Source organism: Lithobates pipiens, unplaced genomic scaffold, assembly GCF_037356315.1.
Source record: "Lithobates pipiens isolate NorthernLeopardFrog02 unplaced genomic scaffold, aLitPip1_a1.2 Scaffold_37, whole genome shotgun sequence".
Classification (NCBI taxonomy): Eukaryota; Metazoa; Chordata; class Amphibia; order Anura; family Ranidae; genus Lithobates; species Lithobates pipiens.
In genome coordinates this window covers 4,864,198-4,883,007 of record NW_027507825.1, presented here as the reverse complement: position 1 = coordinate 4,883,007, position 18,810 = coordinate 4,864,198, and the positions used below count along the sequence as shown (strand labels likewise).

Here is an 18,810-nt window from a genome sequence, read left to right as displayed (position 1 = left end):
TCTCCTGGGCCTGCTTATTATGAGGGGATCACACCATCCCTGTGCTGTGCTGATTTTCTCCTGGGGGTTCTTATTATGAGGGGATCACACCATCCCTGTGCTGTGCTGATTTTCTCCTGGGCCTGCTTATTATGAGGGGATCACACCATCCCTGTGCTGTGCTGACTTACTCCTGGGGGTTCTTATTATGAGGGGATCACACCATCCCTGTGCTGTGCTGACTTACTCCTGGGGGTTCTTATTATGAGGGGATCACACCATCCCTGTGCTGTGCTGATTTTCTCCTGGGCCTGCTTATTATGAGTGGATCACACCATCTCTGTGCTGTGCTGATTTTCTCCTGGGCCTGCTTATTATGAGGGGATCACACCATCCCTGTGCTGTGCTGATTTTCTCCTGGGCCTGCTTATTATGAGGGGATCACACCATCCCTGTGCTGTGCTGACTTACTCCTGGGGGTTCTTATTATGAGGGGATCACACCATCCCTGTGCTGTGCTGACTTCCTCCTGGGGCTGCTTACGGTGCTGCTGTCAGTGCTGTATATCACGGTGCTGGTGTGAGTGCTTAATGTCACGCTGCTGATGCCAGTGCTCTCTATCACGGTGCTGCTGTCGGTGCTGTATATCACGGTGCTGGTGTGAGTGCTTAATGTCACGCTGCTGATGTCAGTGCTCTCTATCATGGTGCTGCTGTCAGTGCTGTATATCACGGTGCTGATGTCAGTGCTGTATGCCACGCTTCTGATGTCAGTGCTCTCTATCACGGTGCTGCTGTCAGTGCTGTATATCACGGTGCTGATGTCAGTGCTGTATGTCACGCTTCTGATGTCAGTGCTCTCTATCACGGTGCTGCTGTCAGTGCTGTATATCATGGTGCTGGTGTGAGTGATTTATGTCACGCTGCTGATGTCAGTGCTCTCTATCACGGTGTTGCTGTCAGATGACTCTATCACGGTGCAGGTGTCATTGCTGTATGTCACGCTGCTGGTGATCATCTCCTGCACCCTCTTCTTTGCCTACCCTGGTCCCTGACCTTCCCTCTCCTCCATTGCCTTCATGCGCTCCACAGTCCTGAATTGTCAGAACAATTTCCCATATAAAAAAAGAATGCTTGTAGTTGTCGATCCCAGATTCACCTCATACATGTGTTATGTCATTGGCCATGTGGTGGGACTATGTTTGCCCAGCTAATAATTATTTTGTGGCTGCAAATTTGACCTATAGGTTTGCGAAGTTCGCCTCCCATTGAAGTCAATTGGGCCCGCCGCGAACTTTCCGGTTCGCGAACTATCGGCCGCGTTCGCGGTTCGCGTTCGCGAAACGTCCCGTCGGAAGTTCGTCCATCACTAGTGGCTGGCTGCCTGGTAAGAGCCTGGAAGCTGAGCTGCCATGGACATTAATTGAATCCACATTTCTTACAGTATCGCCAGACCGGCTGCAAGATACTGGTACAGTAAGAAAGCTCCTACTTCTATCCTTCTGTTTGCAACTAAGTTTCTATGAGCATCTAAAGTTTTATAACCAAGTTTGGCAAAGACTTTGCTAAGCTAAAATCAAGGATTTATCCAACAGTTAAAGAATCCAGTTGCGAGTGGCTATTCCCTGGATTATCTAAAGAGAGACTTTTATTGAAGTCAGCAGTTCCAAAGTACCTGAGCTACTTCATCCTGATACCCTCTTTTCCCAACCGAGAGGCTGAGTTTTGTTCAACTGTTTTATGCAAATAAAAATCCTAAAAAGGAACTCAAGTGTCGGTCTCTGCAGTTACTGGGCCATCAACCTTGGGAACCCCTAGACAAGACCGACGAGTTACGAGCTGGGTGAGATAATCGGTAAGCTCAGAAAAAAACAGGTTGGGGTTGAGTGCTACACCCCCCCAAAAAAAAATACAAATTGGAAAAAATATTAAAAAAAATAATTAAAAAATTGGAAAAAATTATTTTAAATAAAGTGTCAATAAATAAAAAAATAAAGGGCTCATTCACACGGGTTCTCCGGTGACTGAGCTGTGTGTTTGTGCATTTGGAGCTGCCTGTTACTATATGAGGATGTAGCAGCTGTATGAACACAGCCGCAGCTGTTAATTTGATAGGTGTGCAGGCGAGTGGCCCTGAATGCACACTGTCTGTTCAGGGCCGTACACCTACATCCAAACGCCTGTCAGATTGGGACCTGCGGCTGTGTTCGTACAGCTGCTGCATCCTCATAAGCCGCGTACACACATAGCCGTCTGTCCGACGTACTTAGTCTGGCGGACTTCCCGCCAGACTGTCCGTCGGACTTTCCGAACGGGCTACTTGCCCACACACGGCACTTTTTCAGCGGACTAATACGGCGTACTAAGTCCGCCGTACTATCCGCCCTACTTTTGAAATGAACGGACTCGCCCATACACGCGGAGGAAAGTCCGCTCATTTCGAGCGCGTCTCCAGGTAGGCGGGGCCCGCAAAGGAGACGTTGCTGGCCCCGCCGCCTGGTATGGACTTAAAGGGGAACCCCAACGCCGAAAAAAATCGGCGTGGGGTCCCCCCAAAGTCCACAACAGACCCTTGTCCGAGCACGCTACCCGGCCGGCCAGGAAAGGAGGGGCGAGCGAGCGCCCCCTCTCCTGAGCCGTACCAGGCCGTGCCCTCAACATGGGAGGTGCCTTGGGGAAGGGGGGACCGCGCGGCCCCCCCACCCCAAAGCACCTTGTCCCCATGTTGATGAGGACAAGGGCCTCTTCCCGACAACCCTGGCCGTTGGTTGTCGGGGTCTGCGGGCGGGGGCTTATCGGAATCTGGGAGCCTCCTTTAATAAGGGGGCCCCCCGGATACCAGCCCCCCACCCTATGTGAATGAGTATGGGGTGCAATGTACCCCTACCCATTCACCTGTAAAATAAAGTACAAAAAAAACACAACACACAAGATAAAATTATTTATTGCACAGCTCCGGGGGTCTTCCGTCTTTGGGGGTCTTCTCGCCGGATTCCTCCGCTATTTTCTTGTAGCTCTTTTACTAGCGGAGGAGCCCGGCATTCTTCTTCGTCCCCGCGGCCTCTTCTTCCGACTGCGGGGGTCTTGTCCCCCTCTTCGGTTCTTCTGTCGGGCCACCGCGCCTTCTTATAGCTCTTTTACAGGCGGTGGCCCGGTCTTCTTCGCCGCCGCCTTCCGTTCTTCTTCTTCTAATTCTTCTCCTGGAGAAGTTGACTCGACATTTTCTCCGGCCGCAATGCCAGAGACGTGCTGCGCTGCAACTTATATAGGGACAAGGGGCGGTGTCACATGGGTTGATGTCACATGGGTTGGTGTCACATGGTGACCCCGCCCCCTTACGATGTCACAGTCCCGGAGGATGCTGGGACTGTCGCCATGTGACATCAACCCATGTGACCAACCCATGTGACATCAACCCATGTGACACCGCCCCTTGTCCCTATATAAGTCGCAGCGCAGCGCGTCCCTGGCATTGCGGCTGGAGAGAACGTCGAGTCAACATCTCCAGGAGAAGAAGGAGAAGAAGAAAAACGGAAGGCGGCGGCGACAGAAGACGGGGCCACCGCCTGTAAAAGAGCTATAAGAAGGCGCGGTGGCCCGGCAGAAGAACCGAAGAGGGGGACAAGACCCCCGAAGTCGGAAGAAGAGGCCGTGGCGACGAAGAAGAATACCGGGCTCCTCCGCTTGTAAAAGAGCTACAAGAAGATAGTGGAGGAGTCCGGCGAGAAGACCCCCGAAGACGGAAGACCCCCGGAGCTGTGCAATAAATTATTTTATCTTGTGTGTTGTGGTTTTTTTTGTACTTTATTTTACAGGTGAATGGGTAGGGGTACATTGTACCCCATACTCATTCACATAGGGTGGGGGGCCGGTATCCGGGGGCCCCCTTATTAAAGGGGGCTCCCGGATTCCAATAAGCCCCCCGCCCGCAGACCCCGACAACCATGGCCAGGGTTGTCGGGAAGAGGCCCTTGTCCTCATCAACATGGGGACAAGGTGCTTTGGGGTGGGGGGGCCGCGCGGTCCCCCCTTCCCCAAGGCACCCTCCATGTTGAGGGCACGCAGCCTGGTACGGCTCAGGAGGGGGGGGGGGGGGGGCGCTCGCTCGCCCCTCCTTTCCTGGCCGGCCGGGTAGCGTGCTCGAACAAGGGTCTGTTGTGGACTTTGGCGGGACCCCCATGCCGATTTTTTTCGACGTTGGGGTTCCCCTTTAAGTCCATACCAGGCGGCGGGGCCCGTGGCATCTCCTTCACGGGCCCCGCCTACCTGGAGACCCGCTCGAAATTAGCGGACTTCTGCGGGCGGGAAAAGTCCGTTCATTTCAAAAGTACGGCGGACTGGCATACACACGGCCGGATTGTCCGCCGAAATGTGAGTCCGGCGGGAAGATTGGAGTGTAAAACTACATTCTAAGTCCGCCGTACTTTCAGGTCAAAAAAGTATGCCGGAGGGCGGAGGCTACACACGGGGGGATTGTTTGGCGGACTTGAGTTTGCCGGACTTTTCCACCCGCTTGTTTGATCGTGTGTACGCGGCAATAGAGTAGCAAAGGTTGCCTGTAGACATGTGCACTGCCGAAAAATTTGTTTGTTTTCATTTTGGTTTCATTCATTTTTTTTTTTTTTTTTTTTTTCAGGTCATTCATTCTGATGGAAATTCATAAATTCGAAAATTTGTGAATTCCAAAAACCAAAATCTGGAAATTCGAAAATTCGGAAATTCTAAAATCCAAAATAATAACTAACTAAAAATAACTATTAAATTATAGTTATTGGAATTTCCTTTCAAATTTGGCTGCTAGTGAACGTAGCGAATACGAATCTATCTGAAGTTATGAATTATCCGAAATAACAAATGTTCTTATCTAAACAAATGGAACAGAACTAATTAATAATAATAATAAAAAGTTTATTATTATTATTGTTAGGTATTATTATTAATTCATTATGTTCCATTCATTTAGATATGGCATTCATTAAAACAAGTTTTCATTAATTCAGATATTTCCAAATTTATGAATTTGTCGAAATTCGTTCAAAACAACTTAGGAACTAAACGAATTACAGATGTCTAGTTGCCTGCACACAGCTCCAGCCACATAACAAAAAAAAAAACACAAGTTCACACTGTACAAATCACAGAACCAACGTGAATGAGCCCTGATATCTCCTCCACACACAGAGCTTTATTCAAAACTCAGCATGAATTATGTATTTATTATGTTTGTGTGCTCTAATAATGACTTTAGTGTATTTTAAGTAAAAATTCTCTTTTGATATTCTTGAGGGGCATAGGCTGTATGGGGCCCCGTGATTTCTAAAGCCCCATACACACGGTCAGTTTTCTGGTGAATTTTTCCTTCGGATTTACCAAAACAAAATAATATGAGGTCAAGCCTTAGGAGTTTCAATTTGTATGCAAACAGTCAGGCCCTTCCACTACATGGTTTTGGTAAACCTAAAAGAAAAACTGATAGTGTGTATGGGGCTTAACAGTGGCCCTGAATGGCCAAACTAAAACCACACTGTCCATGATACGTGATGACACTCGGCCTCACCATACACACAGATTGTGGTCCCAAGAGCTGGAAAATCGAAGTGCCAGCAGACAGAGTGCTCGTCACTGGGTTTAGTTAACTATGTAATTTGTTACACCCCAAATCAGCTGCAACCAGATAGTTTAATAGACTATTAGCCAATCACAATAACAAGTACGACTGAATAAATGTCTGTAATACAAACTGCCACGACAGACAGGAACATTCAGAGAGGAGTCAGTGCGGGAGGCCGGTTGGCCCACAGTCAGGGCCATCTTTAATATTGGTTGGACCCTGGGCAAAAATTTTCTTGGCCCCCCCCCCCCATGTAATTTCACTCTCCACCTGCTCTGAGACAAACAATAAATAGCAGCTATACTTAAAATCAGTTTACTGTATCAGATCAGGCAGAAATTGTGATTGGTTGCCAGAGGTTACAGCATATCAATACTGCTTACTGACTGGTTGCTAGAGGTTACAGCACACATTACGGCTCACTGATTAGTTGCTAGAGGTTACAGCACATCATCTCATCACTGCAGGGGAGCATTATTTACATATGAATGCAGCCTTTATTTACATATCTATGCTGCCAGCCGCAATTATTTACATATGAATTCTGGTTATTTACATGAAAACACTGGGTCTGCAGGTGAGTCATCTGTACACAACAATAGAGCAGAGCTGGGCAGCATTAGTAGCAGCAATTCACACTGATATATTGGGACACGGCACAGGACTAAAACTTCAAGGGACAAGGGCATTTAAACTGGGATAGTTGGCAAGTATGAGGCAGCTGCTATGGGCCCCACAACAATGACAGGGCCCAGGGCAGCTGACCCTTTTGCCCTGCCTTAAAGACGGCCCTGCCCACAGTGTGCTCAGCATCATGCAGGCACTATGAGAAGGGGACTGAATCTTGTTCTGGTATTTCCATGGAAAACTCGGATTTCTCTTCCCTTGTAAAAAAAACGGGATTGCTGACAAAACATTGGTACGAGAATCTAGCCAGAAACAAAAGGATTTCAGCAGCTATAGAGGTTTAGTAAGAGATGTGTAAGATGAAGACCGGGGGTAACAATCGGAAACGATCATCAGTCCGGTTGTGTTCTTCGAGTTATTTTGTATGTGAAATGTTTATTTTTAATGGAGATTGTCTTTAATTCCTTTATAATAAAATCCCTCTCCATCCTGTCCTTGTATATTGTGTATTAGTTCATCTGCGGAGGATCGTTCTCCTCTTGGATTGGATTTGTCATTTCTAAATCTCCTTCTCCTCATCATCCAGAGCAATGTCCTGACTCCATTCACCGATGTGGGAAGGACTCTTCTCCGGGGTTATCATGAGTAAATCTTCAGTCCCGGCCGGAGATTTTTTAGATCTCTTTTTGCTTCCTCTGACAAATTGTTGTACTTGATGCTAGAAGATATAATACAAATAGTCATCAGATCTCAGAAGAACGCTCTCACCTCATAGAGATCTTCTCCCATCAGAACATAAATCTAAATATCTTTATTGATGTACAAAAAATTATGTATATATAAATGAATCCAGTTTAGGCCGCCCCTCCCCCCCTCATTATGAACAGACAATGTTGTCCATGAACTACACACTATATCCCCCTATCACTCAGACACATTGTCAATCATATAGTCAGAATCAAAGTAAATATAATAAACATGTTCAACCTAAAGCAATAAATTATATAAACATCTAAAGGTTTCCTCCAACTAATTGCATTGTGATCATGCCTTATGTGCAATTATGAATGAATATCAATGGCGCTCCTAAACGATGCATAGGCCCCCTTTACCATCCAGTTGAGTGGTATCTTCTTCAGAGAGTGGTGAATAAAGGAAACAAAGCCTCATACATCCTGACAGTCACAAGTAATAAGGTAACGGCACTTCATTATGTCATTAGGATTTCCACCTTTAATTCAACCCACCCCAAACACTTTAGCAGCGCACAGCAATTATATTTGGTAGTATACACTATAGGATTATAAAAGATCTTGGACACAATTGGGTGCCCCAAGCAGGGTAGGAATGTGGCACTCTACACTCGCTGCAATGAACAGTTGATGTGACTAAATTTCATTAACAGTGGGAGGGGCTTACAGGAGCATGGTTACCTACTTAAGCACCAGACGCCGTCGTTATACCTCGCTACTTTGACATTAAATACTGTTGTTATGGCAGCAGCTAGCTGCCATAACCCTGGTATTTTTAAAAATGGTGGACTGTCCTCTTTAAGATAAAAGTGGTCTCAATTGCGGATTCAGCGTAAGATTAGTTTTATCGGGGGTGGGAGAGGGGCCCTGCCCCTTCCGCCAAGCTCTGGTCATCTCAGACGCTTACCGGAGCCAATCGGTTCCCCTCCCCTCACTGCCTGGATGCCGAGTGAGGGAAAGATGTCAGCTCCATAGCAATGGAGGGCGGAAGTGATATCAAACATGAATTCCGCCCTATTCTCTTAAAGGGGAATTTTTTTTAAATGACATTTATTTTTTATTATTGCATTTTAGTGTAAATGCGAGATCTGAGGTCTTTTTGACTCCAGATCTCCCATTTAAGAGTTCCTCCCATGCTTTCTTTCTATTACAAGGGATGTTTACATTCCTTGTACCGTAATAGGAATAAGGCTCGGTTCACACAGGGGGCGACCCGACTTGCCGCACCGCGACCTGCCACGACCTCAGCGGCGACTTGCAAACGACTTCTGTATAGAAGTCAATGCAAGTCGCCCGAGGTCGCCCAAAAGTAGTACAGGAACCTTTTTTCTAAGTCGGAGCGACTCGAGTCGCTCCTCTTAGAATGGTTCCGTAGTACAGAACGGGGGCGACTTGTCAGGTCGCGGCGCGGCAAGTCGGGTCGCCCCCTGTGTGAACCGAGCCTAAAAGTGACCCACATTTTTTCTCAAAATAAAAAATAAACAAGTAAAATAAATAAGAAAAAAGACTGCAGAGCAAATACAGTGTGACATAGAGTATTGCAACGACCTTTTTATTTTCTAGGGTGTCTGAAAAAAAAATATATGTAATGTTTGGGGGTTCCAAGTAATTTTCTAGCAAAAAAAAAAAACTGCTTATAACTTGTAAACACCAAGTTTGAAAAGTAGGCCCAGTCCTTAAAGTGTTAGTTCAACTTTACAGAAAAATCTGTAAGGTGAACTTACACAGGTCCCCCTCATCGCCCTCCTCCCCCCTCCACTGACTTGGACCACAGCAATCTCTGGTTCTAAGCCCCGGTATATCCGCGCCAGGGGTCCGGAGCTTAGAAATCCTCTCTGCAGCCATGCGTCTTCTCCATAGCTTACAAGACGGGCCAATGTAATGGCGCTGACCAATTAGAATGCTCCAAAACGTCCCTCCTGATGAGGGACATTTTAGACATTCAGCTCAAGGGATTTCTAAGCCCCGGGCTCCTGGTGCAAATATACAGAGACTTAGAACCGTAGGCTGCCACAGTCCAGGTCAGTGGGACTGGGGGGTGAGGAGGGGGACATGTAATTTTTCTGTAAAAGTGAACTTACCTTTTAGGTGGTTAAATGAAACAGTGGGGCATGTGGGCATGGTCTGGTAATGGGGTGGAACATGCACGCTATCTGAGAGCTCCTAGCTTTGACCGGTGGATGTTTAGGGACCGAAACCCGAGGCAGGGATCAATGCACAGGCTGTACTAACAGCTAAAGCTGTCTAAATGCACTGGGAGACTGTTGATGCCAGCCAATGCCAGCCACTGAGCCACCGCTGTCCTTCAGGGGTTGGAGTACTGTCAGAGTACTGTGAATACATTGGAGCGGTAGCAGAAAACAGGTAAACTCATGCCTGCTTTCCCCCTTCTTCACCCATCCCTCTCCCCCACTCCTGTTCATCTCTGCTTGTTGGGAAAGAAGGAAAGAAAAATAGCAGCTTTGTTCACCCTCAAACTCCTGTCATAGACGGGCCCGCTAGACTGAGTCCTTCGACTTACTTAACCACTTCCCGACCGCCGCACGACGATGTACGTCGACAGAATGGCACGGGCAGGCATATTGGCGTACATGTACGTCCCTGCCTTCCTGCGGGTCGGGGGCCCGATCGGGCCCCCGCCCGGTGCCTGCGGCGGCCGGTATTCGTTCGGGAGCGATCCCGGACGAGGGGGCGGCCATTCATTCATGGCCACCCCCTCGCGATCGCTCCCGATGAATAGAAATCCTTCGTGACATCACTTCCTCTCCTGTATTCTCTCCTCCGTGTCGGTATTTTTCGTTCCGACACCGAGGAGAGAGGATCGGTGAGTTGCACCAACACGTCACTACACAGTAGAACATGCCAGGCACACTCACACCCCCCCGATCACCCCCCCAATTACCCCTGCCCCCCAGTCACAGTGACACCAATGTCATTTTTTTTTTTTGTTTTTTTTTTTTTTGCATTGGTGTCATTTGTGACTGTAATAACTGTTAGGGCAGTTAGGGTTAGCCCCCTTTAGTTCTAATGTACCCCCCTAACCCCCCCAATAAAGGTTTAACCCTGTGATCACCCCCCGTCGCCAGTGTCACTAAGGCTGGGTTCACATTGCAGCGGTTTATGAGAACGAATGTGATTCGCACCGCACTGCAGTGCAAATCACATCCGATCTCTGTGCGATTCGAGTTCAGCCATACAGATATTATGGCTGAATTCGCATCGCACCCGCCGCACCCACCGCAAATTCGCACGGGACCCTTTTTTTGGCCCGCAGCAGAATCGGATCGCATGGGTGTTCACACCATGCGTTCCGAGTTTGCAGATCGCACTGCGATATGCGAACTGATCTGGGGGTGTCATTAACATTTCACTGACACTCCCAGCAGTTCGCATAGGGCAGTGTGAACTGCCGCCAGGAGGCATGCGATGCGGGAACCCGCCGCGGATTCGTGGCGTTCCCGCATCGCTCCAGTGTGAACCCAGCCTAATAAGCGATCATTTTTCTGATCGCTGTATTAGTGTCACAGGTGACGCTAGTTAGGCAGGTAGGTATTTAGGTTCGCCGCAGCTTTTTATAGCGCCAGGGACCCCCATATACTACCGCATAAAGCCCCCTGATTGCCCCCTAGTTAACCCTTTCACCAGTGATCACCATATAACTGTTACAGGTGACGCTGGTTGGTTAGTTATTTTTTTATAGTTTCAGGGCACCCGCCATTTATTATCTAGTCTCACTAGTGTACCCCTAAATTTAGGGGTGTCTACTTTCCAAAATGGGGTCATTTGGGGGGGGGTTTGTGCCATCTTGGCATTTTATGGCCTTCAAAACTGTAACGCCCTTAGAAAGCCTGAAGGCGGTGCTTGGTTTTCGGGGCCTCGTACGCGGCTAGGCTCCCAAAAAGTCCCACATATGTGGTATCCCCGTACTCAGGAGAAGCAGCAGAATTTATTTTGGGGTGTCATTTCACATATGCCCATGGCATGCGTGAGCAATATATCATTTAGTGACAACTTTGTGAAAAAAAAAAAAAAAAAGTTTGTAATTTTCCCGCAACTTGTGGCAAAATATAAAATATTCCATGGACTCAACATGCCTCTCAGCAAATAGCTTGGGGTGTCTACTTTCTAAAATGGGGTCATTTGTGGGGGTTTTGTGCCATCTTGGCATTTTATGGCCTTCAAAACTGTAATAGGTAGTGAGAAGTGAACTCAAAAATTTACACCCTTAGAAAGCCTGAAGGCGGTGCTTGGCTTTCGGGGCCCCGTACGCGGCTAGGCTCCCAAAAAATCCCACATATGTGGTATCCCCGTACTCAGGAGAAGCAGCAGAATTTATTTTGGGGTGTCATTTCACATATGCCCATGGCATGCGTGAGCAATATATCATTTAGTGACAACTTTGTGAAAAAAAAAAAAAAAAAAAAAGTTTGTAATTTTCACGCAACTTGTGGCAAAATATAAAAGATTCCATGGACTCAACATGCCTCTCAGCAAATAGCTTGGGGTGTCTACTTTCTAAAATGGGGTAATTTGTGGGGGTTTTGTGCCATCTTGGCATTTTATGGCCTTCAAAACTGTAATAGGTAGTGAGAAGTGAACTCAAAAATTTACGCCCTTAGAAAGCCTGAAGGTGGTGCTTGGCTTTCGGGGCCCCGTACGCGGCTAGGCTCCCAAAAAGTCCCACATATGTGGTATCCCCGTACTCAGGAGAAGCAGCAGAATTTATTTTGGGGTGTCATTTCACATATACCCATAGCATGTGTGAGCAATATATCATTTAGTGACAACTTTGTGTAAAAAAAAAAATAAAAATTTTTTTTGTCATTATTCAATCGCTTGAGGCAAAAAAAAAAAATATTCAATGGGCTCAACATGCCACTTATCAATTTCCTTAGGGGGTCTACTTTTCAAAATGGGGTCATTTGGGGGGGTTTTGTACTGCCCTGCCATTTTAGCACCTCAAGAAATGAGATAGGCAGTCGTAAACTAAAAGCTGCGTAAATTCCAGAAAACGTACCTTAGTTTGTAGATGTGACAACTTTTGCGCAAACCAATAAATATACAATTATTGACTTTTTTTTTTACCAAAGACATGTGGCTGAATACATTTTGGCCTAAATGTATGACTAAAATTGAGTTTATTGGATTTTTCTAATAACAAAAAGTAGAAAATATCATTTTTTTTTCAAAATTTGCGGTCTTTTTACGTTTATATCGCAAAAAATAAAAATCGCAGAGGCAATAAAATACCATCAAAAGAAAGCTCTATTTGTGGGAAGAAAAGGACGCAAATTTTGTTTGGGTACAACATTGCATGACCGCGCAATTACCAGTTAAAGCAGCGCAGTGCCAAATTGTAAAAAGACCTCTGGTCATTGACCAGCAAAATGGTCCGGTCTGAAAGTGGTTAAGGTTGGCGAGCCATTCGCTGGATTAGGTGTTGACCTTAATCCCCTGGATACATGGAGTGCTTCCCAAGCTGATATGCCCATCAGGGATAATAACATAATCACCACAACGTTTTTTAAGAAAACTGACAGGAATAGCTATATTCCACTTGACTCCTGCCATCATAAGTCATCGCTCTCAGCGGTCCCTAAGGGCCAGTTTCTTCGTTTGAAACGCAATTGTACTTTCAATGAGGATTTTCTCAAGGAGGCATTAATCCTAAAAGAGAGATTCTTAGCTAAGGGTTACAACAGTGAATCTCTTGATTCCACCATAATGGAGGTCAATAGTAGGGATCGCCAAAATTGCTAGCTGAGAGACCACCCAGGACTGACAACATGGACAACTATGGGGTTTCCTTAATCACGACTTTTTCGAGCCAACATTGGGCTGTAAAAAGAATCCTACAGAAACATTGGTCGGTTATTAAAAATGATCGAATCTTGGGCCCCGAGCTTCCCGATAGACCAAATGTGATTTTCAGGGGTGCAACCAGCTTGCGAAACATGATTGCTCCAAATGTACCTGACCCCCCGATTAGACCCACATTTTTGGGGGATTTGAAGGGCTTTTTCCCCTGTGGGAAATGTAGAGCTTGCAAGCTAAATGCTCTACGAGGTAGGAGATTCACTGAGTTCACCTCGGCTAGCAATGGACTCACCTACCCCATACGAGCATTTATTACTTGCACCACTAAGTGCGTTGTGTACTTACTTAGATGTCCCTGTGGTTTGGAGTATGTGGGACGCACAGTACGCATGCTACATGTGCGCCTGGGGGAGCATATTACTAACATTTGTAAAGGATTTGACAAACATAATGTCAGTAAACATTACGATCTAAAACACAAACGTGACCCAAGAGGTACCACCTTTTTGGCTTTAGAAAAATACACCCCTCACTGGCGCGGCAGTAACGCCAAGCGCACTATCTCCAGGGCAGAAACAAATTGGATTCATAAATTAGGGACACATGTCCCTGGGGGACTTAACATCGAATGGGACATCAATTGTTTTATCAACAACGGTTAATTTAACATTCCTCCTCCCCCTTTTACTGCACTGATTTTGTATTTAGTTTGGGTTTTATACACTGTGATGACTAATTTTATCTCTATTGTCTATATTCCTAGCAATTTTTGCTATGTAACTTATATAACTTTTTTGTTATGTAACCTATATACTTTTTATGAGAATAGAATTAATGTAATGTTCCTTCTAAACCCGCTATATATGTTTCATCCATGAAGTTTTTGTGACTGGACTATGGGTGATGGTGGGTAGTCAATGCTGTATAGGCCCCCATCATAATATCACGGTCATTTCTTTTACTGTGGATGTTAACCTACACGTATGCATTATTATAAATTTTTTTTGAACTAAGCCACACATTTCTGTGACATACATGTAGTCAGATAGCCATCATCAATGCTTGTGGCCATTTGTTAAACAGAAGGGGGGATTTTCCACTGGATTTATTGTCTGTATTTTTTCAGTTATTATTATTTTTTTTATATATGAGTTTAATCATTATGTTATGATGGAACTCCATTTTCATTTAACAAACTGGTCGTTGACCGTTTTTGTCTTTCTATTATGTGGTAACCAATCCGAAGGGACTGGTCATTTGAGGGTTAAACTGATTTTGTACGGACGGTTTGGTCTGCACCTATGGCAGGGCTCCCTACCTCACCCATAGGCCATTTAAAGCTTCAGCACGAGGGTGTGGGCGTACCCCTGATGACGTCAATTTGTGACGAAACGATCGTCGGGTAGATACGTCTACATCTCGTGCTATTTTATCTGCTTGATTTTATCTATTTTTATACTTTTGCTAGCATTTTTCTTCGTTCAATTTTATGCGACTCGATCGAGTCATTTGTAGCTTCCAACGTCTTTCTGGTTGTAAAATAAAGTTCACGTGTCTTAGACTTTATCACACGATTGGGCGTTTTTTCCCTTTTTTTTCCATTCGGTGACACGCCAACTTGAAATTTTCGTATTGACCGGAACGGACGGTGTTCAAGGAACACCCGAAGGTGTGGGTCAGTTTTCACCTTCCCGCCCCAAAGGTGATTCGGATCATCCATTCACACGAGGAGTGTCAGAGGAACGATCTGGTCCGATTCTAATCGTTGGGGAGTTCGTATCTGCGCACACTAATGGTTGCTCTGGTAAGCCTTTACTACTTACTTAAGCTGTACAGTGAACGAATTTACGTGGTCAAGCACCTACACCAGTGATACCTGAGATCAACTTTAACGTTTTCCATTCACTTACATTTCACTTAATGAACTTTTATCTTCACGTGTATGGGGCCTTGTAAATTTCTTCACTCATCCAAGGCATGGGACTTGTTTTGATTTGTTTTTTACTCTTGTTGTTTATTTTTTCACTTAATTATATTGTGCCTCATAGCAATAAGCTGTAGTTTAAACAACTATTTGCCTTTTTGATAGAAAGAAAAGTTTTTTTTGGGTCTAATAACCAATTTCAATTTATTTTTCTTTGCTCATTGCACAGTTTGCACATCTTTATTCTTCACTATTGATGTTCAATTTTTTGGAAACACTAGTTTTGAAGTTTTTTCCTGATCTATCGCTTTATTGTATTCAGTCACATGCTACATTTATATATATCTAGCGCTGCACTGTTTTTCACATTTTTGTTATTTAGACCTAGTATCTGTTTTTTTGTGCTTAGCTGCTGTTTTTCTTAAATTGATTTCTTTCATATCAACCAATTTTTTACCAAGCGCAAGTTTTACTTTTTGTCTTTGATATGCTTCTGCTGTTGGTTCCTCCCAGTGGCTGTCATATTGTGCTTCCCCATTATCAGAGCTTGCTGCCGGGGTGCTTTGTGCGGCTCTACACCTGAGCTTTCTGGCTTGTTTGTAGAGTGATCCTCTGGCTGAGCGTGTGTGTTGGAGAGATAGTGCTCAGTTTTCAATGGGTATTAACCTGTGCTGTCCAATCTTGCTCCGATATTCTTAGCAGCCAGGATAGATGGGAAAATTGGACAAGCAGCGGTCAAAGTCTCAAGACTCAAGGAGAAAGGTCCCACGAGAGAGTAAAGGAGCAAGGGAAATTTAATCTTATTTTAACTGGGGCGCATGTTTCCCGTGTTTAGAACAGTCTGACAGCAAAATGACATTTCTAAAGGAAAAAAAATAATTTAAAACTACTCCCGGCTATAATGAATTGTCGTTCCGACAATACACATAAAAGTTCATTTACAAAAACGCCATGGAATTTCCCCACAGGGGAACCCCGAACCAAAATATAGAAAAAAATGTGCGGGGGTCATCCTCAAAAAAATATGAATTTTAAGGGGAACCCCGCACCAAAATAGAAAAAAAATGGCATGGGGTCCATTATCTGAGCATGCAACGTGGCAAGCCGCAGTAAACGATTGGGGGTCGAGAGAGCACCCCCCCTCCTGAACTGTACGGCGGAAGACTCCCACTGAGGTGGATCGTGCGGACGGAGCGGAGAAGAAGCCGGAAAAAGATGCGGGATGAGAAGAGCGGAGGAAGAAGAAGATGGAGAAGAAGATGGATTAGAAGATGGAGAAGAAGAACACCGAAGGAAGACCAGAAGAAAGAAGATGGAAGAAGAAGTGGAAAGAAGAAGAAATTAATAAAGGACTTGTCAAAAACCTTCTCTTGTGTTTTTAACCCTTTTGACACTTTTTTTGAAATGGTAGGGGTACATTACAAATTCACACGGGGGACGGTATCTGGGGTCCCCTTGTCAAAGGGGGGCTTCCAGATTCCGATAAGCCCCCCGCCCGCAGACCCCCACAAACACCAGGCAAGGGTTATGGGGATGAGGCCCTTCTCCACATCAACATGGGGACAAGGTGCTTTGGGGGGGCCACTACCCCAAAGCACCCTCCCAATATTGAGGGCATGGGGCCTGGTATGGTTCAGGAGGGGGGGCCGCTCTCTCTCCTCCCTTCTTTTCCTGCAGCCTACCAGGTTATATGCTCGGATAAGGGTCACATTTTTGTGGATTTTTGGGGGAATGCCATTTAAAAAAAAGAAAATTACGCATTCCCCTTAAAATCCATACCAGACCTGAAGGGTCAGGTATGGATTTTGAAGGGAACGCTCACGCCATTTTTTTTTTTAAATTTTGGCGTGGGGTTCCCCTTAATATCCATGCCAGACCTGAAGGGCTTTAAAATTAGCACTTTTGATTTCTCCCATAGACTTTTAAAGGGTGTTCCGCAGCTTTCGAATTTGCTGCGAACACACAAAATTGTTCGCTGTTTGGCGAACTGGCGAACAGCCAATGTTCGAGTCGAACTCATGTTCAACTTGAACATCCCTAGTGTGGAGGATGGTCTATGTGGACAGCTTTACCCAAGATGCCGGCATACTTAGATGTGTCTGTTTTAATCATCAACCATTAGAGTTGCAAAATGTACTTTCGTTAAATTTAAACATATTGCTACACTTAGAAGCGCCTCTCTTCTCTTTTATACTCAGTTGTGACATGACACTACTTGTATATCAAGTCATCGCTTGTATATCAAGTCAAAATTTATTGAAAAAATTTGCATGTCTTGAAAAATACTCTCAAACCAATTTACTCTCAAACCAAGGTTTGACTGTATCCGATTTTAACTATGCCATTACCAGCAGACTGGGATGTGTATTGCAGTTTGCAGGTGGTTTACCAGGGTTATGGCTGAAGCTATAAGCCATAATCCCGGTATTTTTGTATTTCCAGCCAGCAGATGGTTTTCTCTTCAGTAGGGACGAGCCGAACACAGTTTGCGCCAGAACCTTCGAACGGACCGAAAATTTGTGCAAACTTTAGAACCCCATTGAAGTCTATGGGACTAGAACGTTCGAAATAAAAAGTGCTAATTTTAATGGCTAATATGCAAGATATTGTCCTAAAAAGGGTTTGGGGACCTGGCTCCTGCCCCAGGGGACATGGGTCAATGCCTAAAATGATTTTAAAAACTGACATTTTTTCGGGAGCACTGATTTTAATGACGATTAAAGTGAAAAAAAGGGAAATATTCCTTTAAATATCATGCCTGGGGGGTGTCTATAGTATGCCTGTGAAGTGGCACGTGTTTCACGTGTTTAGAACAGTCCCTGCACAAAATTACATTTAACAGAAAAAAAGTCATTTAAAATTGCTTGCGGTTTTAATGTAATATCTGGTTTCGGTAATATGGATAAAAATCATTGAGAAAAATTGCATAGGTAGCCCCCCCTGCCCCTTACCAGACCCTTTGGGTCTTGTATGGATATTAAGGGGAACCCCGTACCCATATTAAAAAAAGTAAAGGCGTGGGTCCCCCAGGCCCTTTATACTCAGAACAGGAGTATACAGGAGGTGCAAACAAGACAGGGACTGTGTAGGTTTGTTGTGTTAAGTAGAATCTGTTTGTAATTTTGAACTGGTACATTTTTAAAGTGTAGCTCCAGTCAAAAAATAAATTTTTAAGCTTTTTGAAAAACATAGGGAAGGGTTATCACCCCTGTATAATTTGTTTTGCCGTCCGTCTTTTTTCATCTCACTTCCTGTTGTCTCCTTCCGTTTGCAAGTAGGAGACATTTGTTAGTTGGATGTTTGAAAGTAGGGGCTTGCCCTATATGCTCTGCAGAAATGGCGGAAAAAGGTGTTGGTGTTGCCACAACATTGTAAGCCCTCAAAGTGACTCTTGGTGGGCGCTGGAGCGCCCTGCTGTGAAATATTATATCAAGAATTGTAATAACATGCCCCTGTTAAACAGGGGCTGAAAATTGGGCCTTAGGCACTGCTTGCTGGTGCCACAACACTGCAACCTCTCCCAGATACGCTAGTTGGACTGCAGGAATGAGCCCTGCTGCAAAGCATTGCATCAAAAATTCTAACTACATGTCCCTTTTAAACAGGGGCTGAAAAATTGGGCTGGTGGCATCACCCAGAACCAAAAATGTTCTTCCAAGATATCAGCAGAGGAGGAAGAGGGTAGACAGTCGACATAACAGGACAGTCACTCAGCATCAGCATAGGCAGTCTTGAAGGGATGTGATATTTGAAAAAAAAAATTTTGGTTACATCAGCTTCAGGTGCTTGGTAGCTGGTTGTGATCCAAGACTGATTCATCTTGATGAAGGTCAGTCGATCAAACGAGTCAGTGGACAGGCGCACCCTGTGATCGGTTACAAAGCCACCAGCAGCACTGAAGGTGCATTCCGAAAGAACGCTGGATGCAGGACAGGCCAGTAGCTCAACTGCATACTGTGCAAGCTCTGGCCAGTGATCCATCCTCAAGACCCAGTAAGCCAGAGGATTTTCGGTGGAAAAGGTGTCCAAGTCTGACCTTGCCCCTATGTATTCCTACACCATGTAAATCAGACGCTGGCAATGGTTGCTGGAACCGATCAT

At 45.3% G+C, this 18,810-nt stretch overlaps 1 protein-coding gene across 1 annotated transcript in view; it reads right to left on the bottom strand.

The window, feature by feature from the left end:
• LOC143956606 (NACHT, LRR and PYD domains-containing protein 12-like) overlaps positions 1-18,810 on the bottom strand; it is a 198,475-nt gene that overhangs the window by 92,927 nt on the left and 86,738 nt on the right. Inside the window, exon 12 of the mRNA XM_077466819.1 lies at positions 5,516-6,934. Coding sequence (XP_077322945.1) covers positions 6,856-6,934 — 79 coding nt within the window. The 3' untranslated portion in view covers positions 5,516-6,855. The remainder of the gene's footprint in view (positions 1-5,515; positions 6,935-18,810) is intronic.